Here is a 13677-nt window from a genome sequence, read left to right on the forward strand (position 1 = left end):
ATGCCATGTCTGGCCTGAGGTTGGTTTTTTTCTTTTCTTTTGTTTTCTTTTTTTTTTTTAGTGCATGTAAGCTTTTAGACATAACAAAAGCTCTTATTGCAAAAGACATTAATGAGACCAAAAAATACCTACCTGGCTAGCTTTTGTAGTAGGTATGGTTGCCTTTTTTTTTTTTTTTTTTTTTTTTAGGGTAGAGGTAGATTTAATGATCTTTCAAGTAAACTATAGATTATTATATGGAAGCTCCTCCCAGATCTCCTTCATCTTTGTGCTATTTTATAAACTCATTCAGTCCTTCATTCCACATACGTTTTGCCCCTCTTATGACCCAGATGTTCTGAGTGTTGGGAATGCTACACAAGACAGGCAAGGTCCCGATGTTAAAGAACTCACCTTTATTTTCATTAATATTACTGTTAATGTCCAACTTTTTGACCATTCATAGGCTTTTCTCTTAGATTGATTATTCTGAAATATTAGCACTAATCTGAATCACCTTATGTGCTTGTTAAAGCACAGATTGTTGGGCCCCAGCCCCAGAGTCTTTGGTTCAGTGGATCTAGGGTGGAAGCTGAGAATCTGTCTTTCTAATTTCCCTAGTGATGCTAATGCTGCTGTTCTAGGGAACAAACGCTGTCTTAGGTCATTGCCAAATTGCATTCCTCCAATGTAATGACACTTTTCTTCCAGGGGTTAAAAAAAATTAAAAATAAATAAATACATAAATAAATAAATAAATCTAACTAGCACCAATTACAATATGCCCATTGTTTTTTTTTTATAAAGGACATAACAGACACTCAAACTGGTCATTAAGTCTCCTGCCAATATTCTACATCTCCTTGCTACACTGTCTTTTCATCACATCCACCTGGCAATACTCCAACCCTGGCTCAGCCATCTTCATGACTACCCCTGGTCTGCTAGGTAATACTGGAGTAAACCACAACCACAGAGACTAGCATCACTCCAAGTTCATGATTATGAGCAGTTCAACAACCCTGCTCAGCAAACCTCTATTGTCTTATTTATCAATGAGCTCTCCGCTCTCCCCCATCCTGAAATGTCTGACTCTCTGATGTGCCTCCTTACACTTGGGGGATGATCTTACTATCACCTCATGGGAAAAACAGAGGCAATTTCAGAGAAGAGCCTCAATTTCCTGCCACCAAACAAAACAAAGCAAGAAATCACCCCAAGCCAACAATTCTTTTCTTCAATTACATTGGAGATTATGTCCTCCAATTTTCCACCTGTGCTCTGTGACCTGCTTCCCAAGGACCTAGCTATAGGTCACTGTGTCTCTCCAGTGTTCACAGTGTCTCTTTACTGGTGCCATCCTGTTAGGCTTTCCATAAGCCCAAACTTCTCACAATAAAAAGCAGAAGTAGAAAAAAAAAAAAAAAAAAAGAGCACCCAAATGCCTCCCTGGACTCCCATCCCTGTCCAGTTGCCACCCTCTCTGTCTCCTCCCCTCTCACCCAGACCTCTTGACTGAGTTTCCTCACCTTCTGCTCCCTCTTCAATCCATCGCAATCTGGCTCCTAGGAAGGAAGCCAGGAAATTGCTTTCTGGGGTCATAGTGACTTCCAGGTTACTAAGCCTAATGATCAGTTTTCAGACTTTATTTTGCTTATCTCCTCAGTAGCATCTAACACTCGTCCAGCCCTCTCCTCCCCTCCAATGTTTCCCTTCTCATCTACCCACTTATTCAAACTTGTGGCCACGCACCTGCTCAATAAAGCCTGTGAGGGACTCTCTCTCATTCTTTATATCATCTACTTTCCAAATCACATTAATTCTACCTCCTAAGTATCTTTAGAATCTATCCACTTTGCTTCACTGCTACTGCTACTCCTCTAGGCCACCATCGTTTCTCATCTTAACTCCATAAACACCTGCAAGCTAGTCTCCCTATAATTATGCCTGTCCAGCCTCCAATTCATCTTCCGTGCCCTGCTCTGGACAGCCTGGTCTCCTCCCTACTCCTCAAATACCACAAACTCTTCCCCACATGCCATTCCATCCACCTAGAAGACTCTCTGCCCTTTCAACACCAGGCTTGTGGCTTCAGGTCTTGGTGTGAGGTGACTTCCTTTATCCCCTATATGAGAGCTCTCACATACTATATGAGAGGTCTCCCAGAACACTTCCTATCTACCAAATACTCAATTGCCTATCTTCCCTGCAAGCTTTACAAGGGCAGAGAGCATGTCTCTTTGAGCCCACATTTGTCTTGTGGAACAGGTATCACCCACAGCCTAGCCTAGCAAGGTATCTGGCATATAACAGGTATTCAGTTCACTGCTGAATATATGAATAGATTTGGGAATAAAATTGCAATGACATAAAATGCATGTTCTTAACCATGAAGGTACCTATGATCAATAGTAGAAGTGGAAAATGCCATCTGCAGGTTATAAAGGGGCATACCACAAGATTTACACTTATAATAACAACAGCTAATTTGTGTCATGCCAGTGTGCTAAGCCCTGGGCTGAACCTTTAGATGCATTATTTGGCTTTGATTCTTATGATTTTGTGAAGGATTATAATCCTTGATTTATAGCTGAGCAAAAGAAATTCAGAGAAGTAACTTGGTCCACGGTCACCAACTATCAAATGGATGAACCTAATCCAAACTGAGGTCTCCCTAATTGCAAATCCTGTTTTCTTAAACCCTACCTGTCCTCTGGATCTGAGCAAGAAAGAAGCCAGGTGCCAAAATTCCTCCCACTAAGCAAAGCCATGAAGTTGTGAAATAATATTTCTGAGAAGCTCAGTTAGCACAAAGACAACAATGCGAGATACGAATCTGGATATTTCAGAAAGCAAAAGAGAATTTTGAGACAAGTATGTTTTTAACTCACCCAAGTTTAAAAATAGAATATATTTATATAATTGACTATATTAAGATATTAAAGAAGAAAAGGTAGGGTGTTTACAGTTAATAATAATTTATTGTATATTTCAAAATACCTAGAAGAGAAGAATTGGAATGCTCCCAACACAAAGTAAAGATAAATGAAATAATAGGTATCCCAATTACCCTGATTTGTTCATTACCCATTGTATACTTGTATCAAAATATCACATGTACCACAAAAATATGTTATGACTATTATACATCAATTTAAAAATAAATAAACATTGGCCGGACGCGATGGTTCACACCTGTAATCCCAGCACTTTGGGAGACTGAGGCGGGTGGATCACTTGAGGTCAGGAGTTCGAGACCAGCCTGACCAACATGGTGAAACTCCATCTATACTAAAAAAAAAAAAAAAATTAGCCACATGTTGTGGCACGCGCCTATAATCCCAGCTACTCGAGAGGCTGAGGCAGGAGAATTGCTCGAGCCTGGGAGGCAGGTGTTGCAGTGAGCCAAGGTGGCAGCACTGCACTCCAGCCTGGGCGACAGAGCAAGACTCCATCTCAAAAAAAAAAAAAAAAAAAAGCTATATTCATCTCAGCAGAGATAGCAAAAGCATTCAATAAAATTCCACATCCATTTATGATTTAAGAAGAAAAATAAAACCTTTGCACAAACAGGGATAGGAGGAAATGTGACTCATCTGTACTCAATGGTAAAATATTAGAAGCATTCTTTTTATTTATTAATTCTTTTTTAGCCTTTGGCAGGCATTCTCTTTAAAATAAAAAATAGTCAGAGATTCTTTTTTTTTTTTTTTTTTTTTGAGACAAGGTCTTGCTGTGTCACCCTGTCACCCAGGCTGGAGTTCAGTGGTGGGATCTCAGCTCACTGCAGCCTTGACCTCCCAGGTTTAAGCAATCCTCCTCTCTCAGCCTTCTGAGTAGCTGGGACCACAGGTGTGCACCACCAGAGCTGGCTTATTTTTATATCTTTTGTACAGACGGGGTTTTGCCATGTTTCTCAGGCTGGTCCAGAACTCCTGAGCTCAAGCAATCCTCCCACCTAGGCCTCCCAAAGTGCTGGAATTATGGGAATGAGCCACTGCGTCCGGCCCCAAAAGTCAAAGATTTTTCTCTCTACCTGTCTACTTCTTATGTCTTCTGTACACTTCTACACACTTGAATTCTGTACTGCGCTAGCTAGGATACAGAGGATAAGATACTCTATAGGACACAATTGGCTTTGCACATAAATAGTAGGAGCAGAGATGATTCAATCAATGGTGACGGGAAGATAGTTCACCCATCTGGAAAAAAATGAAGTTGAATCACATCACCTCACAATTAAAATTAATTCCAGATGAAGTAAGTACTGAAATATCAAAGACAAAACTATTTTTCATATTGTTGGGGTTTTTTTTGGTTTATTTTTTCTGTGTACTAGAGTAGAAAAGTAAAAGACAAAATTTTAATGCTCTTAGTAGAAAGCATTAGATGATATTTTGACCTCAGGGTAGAGAAGAATTTCATAAACAAGTCACCAAAAGAAAACAAAACGAAGAATGATAGCCTCAGAGGAAAAGATGATTAATTTGGTTGCATTAAAATTGACAATTTCTGTTTATCAAAAGATATTAACAAAAGAAAAAATGTGAGCTTCAAACTAGGAGAAGATATAGCAATATACATATAAATGAAAAAGAATTCGATACAGAATTCCTATAAATCTTTAAGAAAAAGAGAAACATTTTTTAAATAGACAAAAGACACAAACAGGTGTGTCTTAGGAGATAAAACACAAGTGAAATGAACATTAAAACTACAAAAATACATCATTAAGTACCAACTAGTTTAGCAAGGATTTAAAGTTTAAAGAGGATGCAAGCTGGTAAGGATATGGGAACTCATAAACTTCTGGCAGGAATATAATCTGGGTCAATCACTTGGGAAAACAATTTAGCATTATCTTTTTAGGTTGAGCTTGTAATTTCACTACTATGTATATGCCCAGAGAAACCTTTAGATATGAGGACCAGGAGATGTATATATGAATATTCAATGCAGCATAGTTTCTAACTGAAAATAGCAAGAGAACAGGTAAGTAAATTTGTGGCATATTTATACAGTGGAATACAAAAGTAAAAGTGAATGAACTATAGCCAGAGGAATCAATACAGTTTAATCAGTAGAATTTTTAAAAAGTTGCAATAGAATATATATGAGACCATTTATTTAAAAAAGTTTCATTTAAAAAGCAAAATTAAACAATATATTATTTAATTAATCAATATTTAACTAAACATCTTGTTTAATTAATAAATATTATTTAATTAAACATCTTGTTTAATCAATATATTGGTTCACGGTATGTGATAAAAGTATTTTAAAAAGCAGAGAATGAGAATAAACACCGGGAGAATGGTAACCTCTAGGGGTTGGGGTAGGTAAGAACTTTATCTGGTTGAGGAGAAGAGATGAGGAGGAAGGAGAAGGAGAAGTCAGAGAGTTTCCAAGCCAGCGAGGTGGACTGGATGTCCACTGCTGGCAGGGAGACGAAGGGAGCCGGGTACAAGGAAGAGAGGACTCCAAGGCTCAGGGCAGCCCCAGCTGATGGCCAGCAAGGGAACAGGGACCTCAGTCCTGCACATACAAGGACCCAGACTCTGCCATCAAGCTGAATTTGCTTTAAGCTGATTCTACCCCAGTCTCCCAATCAGAGCCCTGGAAGGCTGACACCTTGATACTGGCCTTGTTAGACCCAGAGCAGAGAAACCAGCCAAGCCAATCTGGACTTCTGAGGTACAGATACTGTGAGGTAATAAATTTATGTTGTTTCAGGCCATTAAGTCTGTGGTAATTTGTTACCACAATAGAAAATGAATTATTTATGGATTTTTTTTACCTTTATTAATTTACTTTTCCTGGTGTATTTTGCTGTTCCCTTATAGTTACCTAAGTAAATAGCTTATGTATTTTAAGTTTTCTTTCCAAAAAATATAATAAAAGCATTTAAGCCTATTCCTCTGGGAACCATTTTAATTAAACCCCAAATATTTTTATTTATTTATTTTTTTGAGATCAGGGTCTGGCTCTGTTGCCCAGGCTGGAGTGCAATGGTATAATCTCAGCTTACTGTAACCTCTGCCACCTGGTCTCTAGGGATCTGCACACCTCATCGTCCCAAGTAGCCAGGACAACAGGCGTGCACCACCCTGCCCAGCTAATTTTTGTGTTTTTGTTTTAGAGATGGGGTTCCTCCATGTTGCCCAAGCTGATCTCAAACTCCTGGGCTTAAGCGATCCACTGGTCTCAGCTTTTCAAAGTGCTGGGATCACAGGAGTGCAGTGCACTATGCCCAGCCAAGACCTACAGATTTTTAAATAGGTATTCTCTTTATTGCTAATTGTTAGATCAATCTCTCTCTCTCTCTCTCTCTCTCTCTGTCTTTCTTTCTTTTATTTGTAGAGACAGTCTCCCTATGTTGCCCAGTCTGGTCTTGAACTTTGGAGCTCAAATAATCCTCCCACCTCGGCCTTCGAAAATGCTGGAATTATAGGCATGAGCCAGTGTGCCCAGCCTGATATTTCTTACTTTTACATATTAAGATATAGAGCAGAGTATTAGAGATTAGAGAATCCAGATTGAAAGTCATATCTAGTATAGGAAATCTTTATTTCTTATTATTTTATTCTGTGAATTCTGCAATTCTGGTGCCCTCTTAGGGGAAAATAGTTATAATAGAAACAAATGTAAAGAATGTTTAGAAAACATTTACAGTTGCTGGGCACGGTGGCTCACACCTGTAATCCTAGCACTTTGGGAGGCCGAGGCAGGCGGATCACCTGAGGTCAGGAGTTCAAGACTAGCCTGGCCAACATGGTGAAACCCCGTCTCTACTAAAATACAAAAATTAGCCAGGCATGATGGTGGGTGCCTGTAATCCCAGCTACTTGGGAGGCTGAAACAGGAGAATCGCTTGAACCCTGGAGATAGTAGTTGCAGTGAGCCAAGATCGCGGCACTGCACTCCAGCCTGGGTGGCTAAGCAAGACTCTGTCTCAAAAAAAGAAAACATTTACAGTCTCTGAATTGTTTTTATAACTTGCTTGTAAATACATTGAAATACTGACCTGTAACAAATAGCATATGACAGCTATCAGTCCAACCCAGCTGTGCAGACTGTACATATTGGCCATATTGTTAACATTGTGGTTCTCAAACACGGCCACCACAGAGATAATTGCAAGAATGGCAGCAACTGCATTTAACCCTGCATGGATGGATTTCATCAGGAGCTTGCTGCATTTCCAGGTCCATGGCAGTCTGTAGACGATGATGGCTAGGGAGAGACGAAAGGACACAGAATGTGTTTCGTTTTGTTTTTTAATCAACACAAAATGAACAGTTTGACACACCGGACACTCCCGTTTTGAAACCTTTTTCTCTTGGCTTTTGCTTCTCCCCTCTTCCCCATGTTACCCCTGCCTCTCAGTGGCTCCCTCTAGGGGACGGTGGAGGGGTTCCTTTGCTGGCATTTTCTTCACCCCCAACTTGTGAATGAACCTTGGTGCCTCTCAGGCTCGGTCCTAGGGCTTTTTCTCCCTCTGCACTCCCTCTGTGGGTGATCTCATTCACTCTTTCACTGAAAAGCTGTCTCCATGGCAGGGACTCCAAAAAATTTATATCTCCAGCCCAGAACTGTCTTCTAAGCTCCAGACCTGCATAATCCAATGTCTTCTCGGTATTTCCATACGGTGTTTGCTTCCCAGACATCTCAAACTTACCACATCCAAAACCAAATTCCTAATCTTAACAATCTGATTTATGCCTGTTGTCTCCTTTCTTCTTAAAAATGTCTCAGTTTGGCCGGGCCCAGTGGCTCATGCCTGTAATCCCAGCACTTTGAGAGGCTGAGGCAGGGGTATCACTTGAGGTCAGGAGTTCAAGACCAGCCTGGCCAACATGATGAAACCCCGTCTCTACTAAAAATACAAAAATTAGCCAGGCATGGGGTGGCATGCACCTGTAATCCCAGCTATTCTGGAGGCTGAGGCATGAGAATCGCTTGAACCTGGGAGGCAGAGGTTGCAGCGAGCTGAGATCATGCCACTGCACTCCAGCCTGGGTGACAGAGCAAGACTCCGTCTCGAAAAAAAAAAGTTTTTTTACAAAGGGTTTTCTTAAGTGTCCTGGTTTAAGCAATAAATTATATGGCCACCTTAACCAACATGAAGTTAATTTTTGTTCTGAAGATAAAATCCTGCCCCTATCCATCCCTCCAGTCTGTGTCAGGGAAAATTTAGATATCTGGAAATGTGTGGCAGACTGAAAAAGTTTATAGAATACTTCCTCAGACAATGGATTCCACTATATCAGCAGAGTATCACGTATATTTCTTTTCTTTCTCTGTCGCCCAGGCTGGAATGTAGTGGTGCGATCACAGGTCACTGCAGCCTTGACCTCCTGGGCCCAGGTGATCCTCCCACCTCAGTCTCCTAAGTAGCTGGGACTGCAGGCACGCACCACCACACCCAGCTATTTTTTCTATTTTTAGCAGAGATGGGATTCCATCATGTCGCCCACGCTGGTCTTGAACTCCTGGGCTCAAGTGAACCACCCGCCTCAGCATCTCAAAGTGCTGGGATTACAGGCATGAGCTACAGTGCCTGGCCTCATGTACATTTCTTAATTCCAGAAAATAAAAAGGAGCCTCATTTCACCAAAGGCTTTTATAATTTTAATATATAAAACTTTGGGCCGGGCACAGTGGCTCACGCCTGTAATTTCAGCACTTTGGGAGGCCGAGGCAGGTGGATCACCTGAGGTCAGGAGTCCGAGACCAGCCTGGCCAACATAGCGAAACCTGGTCTCTACTAAAAATACAGAAATTAGCCAGGCGTGGTGGTGGGCACCTGTAATCCCAGCTACTTGGGAGGCTGAGGCAGGAGAATCGCTTGAACTCAGGAGGCGGAGGTTGCAGCAAGCCAAGACCACGCCATTGCACTCCAGCCTGGGCAACAGAACGAGACTGTGTCTCAAAAAACAAACAAACACCAAAGAACTTCATAGGATTATAAAAATATAAGGGATTATCTATTCCTTTTTCAGGCAGAAACACATCTAAACCTACAAAGACAGATATGAACTCAGCCTCTTTAAAGCTTTCAGCACAGGATGTCATTTTTCCTATTCTTTGGTTCCATTCTAACACTTAACAGTCCTCACCATTAGGACAATATTTCTTTTACTTAATCCCAACCCTGAAGGATTGCTACTTACTAAATTTAGTGTGTACATGGGTATCCTATAAACATTGATTGGTTATACTTCCTTGAGAACGTGCAGACTCTTTGGATAATCATTTCTATATTCAAGGAATCTTCTCAAATGATTTAATGCCATACCTTAAAAAGTACACTTTTAAAGCAAACTCAAGGTCCCCTCTCACCCCTACTTCATCTTCTCTGAGGGAATTAATGTGTCTTGCTGTTTCTCCACTGTATCCCCAGAGGCTAAGGCAGCCCTGGACTCAAAGCATGTAGCTCCTCCATAAGTATTTTTTAAATCTCTATTTTTCTTTTTGAGATGGAGTTTCACTCTTGGTTGCCCAGGATGGACTGCAATGTTGTGATCTCGGCTCACTGCAACCTCCACTTCCCGGGTTCAAGAGATTCTCCTGCCTCAGCCTCCTGAGTAGCTGGAATTACACGCCCAGCTAATTTTTGTATTTTTAGCAGAGACAGAGTTTTGCCATGTTGACCAGGCTGATCTTGAACTCCTGACCTCAGGTGATCCGCCCACCTTGGCCTCCCAAAGTGCTGGGATTACAGGTGTAAGCCACTGTGCCTGGCCTAAAATTTTAACTTGACATATAATAATTGTACATATTTATGCGGTACATAGTAATGTTTCAAAACATACAATGTATAGTGATCAGATCAAGGTAATTAGCATATTTATCACCTCAAACTCATTTCTTTTTGTTGAAAACATTCAATATCCTCTCTTCTAGCTACTTGAAAGCATACAGCACATTATTGTTAACGCTAGTCGTCCTACAGTGCTATATAGAACACTAGAACTTATTTTTTAAACTATTTTGAGATTATTGTAGATTCACAAGCAGTTGTAAGAAACAGTACAGAGAAATCTCATATACTCGTCACCCGGTTTTCTCTAACATCTTACATAACTATGGTACCATGGCACAACCAGGAAATTGACATTGATATAATCCTCTGACCTTATTCAGGTTTTTTTTTAATTTGCTTATTTTTTATTTTTTTCTCTCCCTCCTCCTCCATCCCTTATTCAGATTTCACTAGGTTACTTGTGTGTATGTGTGACCCATAAGTATTGTTTAAATAAACAAACACAAAGCACTTTCTACAGACTGATCAAATCTAGAAACTAAATTGACGTCAACTCAAACGCTGTGGTTTCCCCTCCTCATGCTTTTTCTCCTCTAAGCACACGCTACATAATTCTCTAGTTTCCTGGGAAAGCAAATGCCTCTTTACCCAATGACCTAGTGACCTTTTAGCTACAAAGTGGAGCCTTCTGCAATCTGTGTGTGATCAGGCAATAGTAAAATAAAAATGTGCGATATATGAAGACCTAATAACACATCTCCCCCTTGCCTGGGTTGGGCTCATTTATTACACACACACACACACACACACACACACACACACACACACAGTTGAGTCCTTGCTAGGTAGTAGGTACCATCTAAGTGCTTCACAGTTTCATTATAATTCTCACCTCAACTCTGTGAAGATAGAATTATTATTACTATTGTACAGAGGAAGCTGAGGCAGAGAGGTTAAGTAGTTTGTCCCTCCTCAATTCATGGTTTAAAATTAATATTGTTTTTTTTTGTTATCATCATCACCATCATATTATACAAACACCACCCCGGGTAAGGAGTTTTAGATGAGTGAACTTGAAAATCTACATACAGGAAAAAAAAAAACCTCAAGATTTCAACACTTGAAAAGCAAATTATGAACAATGAACCATAGCAGAATTTTCTCCCCAATCTGGATCATATTATATCAAAAATTCCCAAAATAAAAACTAATCTCTGATATTAAAAGTCAAGAGTAGGCTGGGCGAGGTGGCTCACACTTGTAATCCCAGCACTTTGGGAGGCTGAGGCAGGCAGATCATTCGAGGTCAGGAGTTCAAGACCAGCCTGGCCAACATGATGAAACTCTGTCTCTGCTAAAAATTCAGGCTGGGTGCAGTGGCTCATGCCTGTAATCCTAGGACTTTGGGAGGCCAAGGTGGGTAGGTCACTTGAAGTCAGGAGTTTGAGACCAGCCTGGCTAACATGGTGAAACCCCGTCTCCACTAAAAACACAAAAATCAGCTGGGCATGGTGGTGCATGTCTGTAATCCCAGATACTTGGGAGGCTGAGGCAGGAGGATCGCTTGAACCCGGGAGGCGGAGGTTGCAGTGAGCAGAGATCATGCCACTGCACTCCAGCCTGGGCGACAGAACCAGACTCGTCTCAAAAAAAAGCCCAAAAAATTAGCTGGGCGTGGTAGCATGTGCCTGTAATTCTAGCTACTTGGGAGACTGAGGCAGGAGAATCGCTTGAACCCGGGAGGCAGAGGTTGAAGTGAGCTGAGATCGCACCATTGCACTCCACCCTGCCGAGACTCTGTCTCAAAAAAAAAAAAAGAGTAACTTTCATGATATCATGACACAAAGGAGTTACGAAGGTTGCTGGGGGGTTCTGATGTGCATTGAATATTGTTTCTTGGTCTGGGTACCCAGATGTGTTCATGTGATAAAAACACATCCCTTCTGATTTAGGTACTTTTGTGCGTGTATGTTGTTCTTCAGTAAAAAGTTTACTTTTAAAAAATGTCGGGGCCAGGCACAGTGGCTCACACTTGTAATCCCAGCACTTTGGGAGTTCAAAGTGGGTAGACTGCTTGAGCCCAGGAGTTCAAGACCAGCTTGGGCAACATGGTGAAACCTCATCTCTACAAAAAAATACAAAAATAAACCAGACCTGGTAGTGTGCACCTATAGTCCCAGCTACTCAGCAGGCTGAGGCAGGAGGATTGCTTGAGCCCAGGAGGTGGAGGTTGTAGTGAGCTGAGATTGAGCCACTGCACTCCAGCCTGGGCAAAGAGCAAGACTGTCTCAAAAATAAATAAATAAATAAAGCAAAAAATTCAAAGACAACTGTGTTCCCAGTGAAGACTTCTTACTCTTTCTAATGCTATGAAGCATCAGAGAAATGTGTCAAATTTGCTGTAAAACTGAACTTCATCCCCTTTGAGTGTCAAAACTTGATTTTTAAAAACCTTTTACATTTATACAAATTGGCTGCACACTAGCTTTCCCTGTCCAGCAGTAGAATGAATAGAATACATTTAATCTTTTATTGATCATTTGGGGTCATCAATCAAACACCAATTATTATCCTGTTACTGTAAGGGGAAGCCCTTAGGGGTTTCTGAAGCAGGAGAGGTGCTCACCTCTGATCCAAATGAACCTATACAATTATGGTTTGAGAGTCCCTGGGTCTCTCTCAGAGTTTTTCTATCTCGTTTTGTTTCTGGCTTGAGTTAGGGCACCTACTTCCAACCTCTCTCCTCCATCACTTTGTCTCATCCTTGATTCCCACCAGCTTTAAGTTTTAGCTGATAAAATGTCTCATTTTTATTTATTCATTTATTTATTTTGAGACAGGGTCTCACTCTGTCACCCAGGCTGGAGTGTAGTGGCGCAATCTTGGCTCACTGCAACTTCTGCCTCCCAGGCTCAAGCCATCCTCCCACCTCAGCCTCCAGAGTAACTGGGACTACAGGTGTGTGCCACTACACCCAGCTAACAGCTTATAAAATTTTATGTTGCTGAAAATCTTAACATCTGTTAAATCTGGGTCGTGGGTACTTAGGGATCTATTATGTTTTTTCTTATGGTTGAAAGAGCTCATTCCAGTTTTAAAGTTAAAACAATATTTTCATAAGCCTGCAAACCCACTAGCCAATTAGTCTTACCTACTCAATAGGTGGCTTGCAGAGATTTGAGGGGCTCTCACACAAGTGAGGCACGTGACCTCTAGCACATGGAGTTTTCACAGCATCTATCCTGGCTACATAGAGGCTCTGCTGCAAAGCTCAGTATGCTTCAAAATGCTCTCTGGATAAATGAAGGATAAATGCAAAATGTTGCATTTGCATAAGCTGTTTACATGGTTTTTAAAATTTATAAGTAACTGAAATATGGTGGACTTTGGGAGAAAAGGGCAATCTTAACAAATCAAGCCATATTTCCTAAACAAGAATCTATTCTCAACAGTTACAAAAACTGCCTGGAGAGTGGAATTTAAATATTTCTTGCTTCTTTGGCTTGGTACTTACCTAGACACCATTCCTGAGGTTCAATGAGAAGGAAGAAAAAGGTCCCCTAAGCCCACGAGAAGGGGAAATGGTATAAAACAGCTACTTGTGACTGAAACAAGGGTTTGCTGTTAGAGGCTCTAGTTGGCATTCCATTTCTCCCAGAAAATGAGGGGAAATACAAACATACATATGAGAAATACATTTTAAATCCTTTAAAAGAAAAGATATTGATGGTGGAACATGCTAGCATGATAAACTTAAAAAGAAAGAAAGGGAGGGAGGAAGACATGAATACCTGTGTATAATCATCTTAAGACAATGGAGAGAAAAATACAGTAACTTGAATTTGGGTTTAATTATTAGAAAAGGTTGGCTGGGTGCAGTGGCTCATGCCTGTAATCCCAGAACTTTGGGAGGCCAAGACAGGCAGATCTCT

The 13677-nt window shown here is 40.9% G+C and overlaps 1 protein-coding gene across 2 annotated transcripts in view; it reads right to left on the minus strand.

Annotated features, from left to right (window-relative positions):
• The window catches only part of LOC116810669 (plasma membrane ascorbate-dependent reductase CYBRD1), a 34947-nt gene that overhangs the window by 9359 nt on the left and 11911 nt on the right, over positions 1-13677 (minus strand). Inside the window, exon 2 of one of the 2 annotated variants that reach the window (XM_032755399.2) lies at positions 7004-7212. The exons of the other annotated variant lie outside the window; for it this stretch is intronic. Coding sequence (XP_032611290.1) covers positions 7004-7212 — 209 coding nt within the window. The remainder of the gene's footprint in view (positions 1-7003; positions 7213-13677) is intronic. 2 annotated transcript variants of the gene reach the window in all.

Source organism: Hylobates moloch, unplaced genomic scaffold (assembly GCF_009828535.3).
Source record: "Hylobates moloch isolate HMO894 unplaced genomic scaffold, HMol_V3 SCAFFOLD_1, whole genome shotgun sequence".
Taxonomy (NCBI): domain Eukaryota; kingdom Metazoa; phylum Chordata; class Mammalia; order Primates; family Hylobatidae; genus Hylobates; species Hylobates moloch.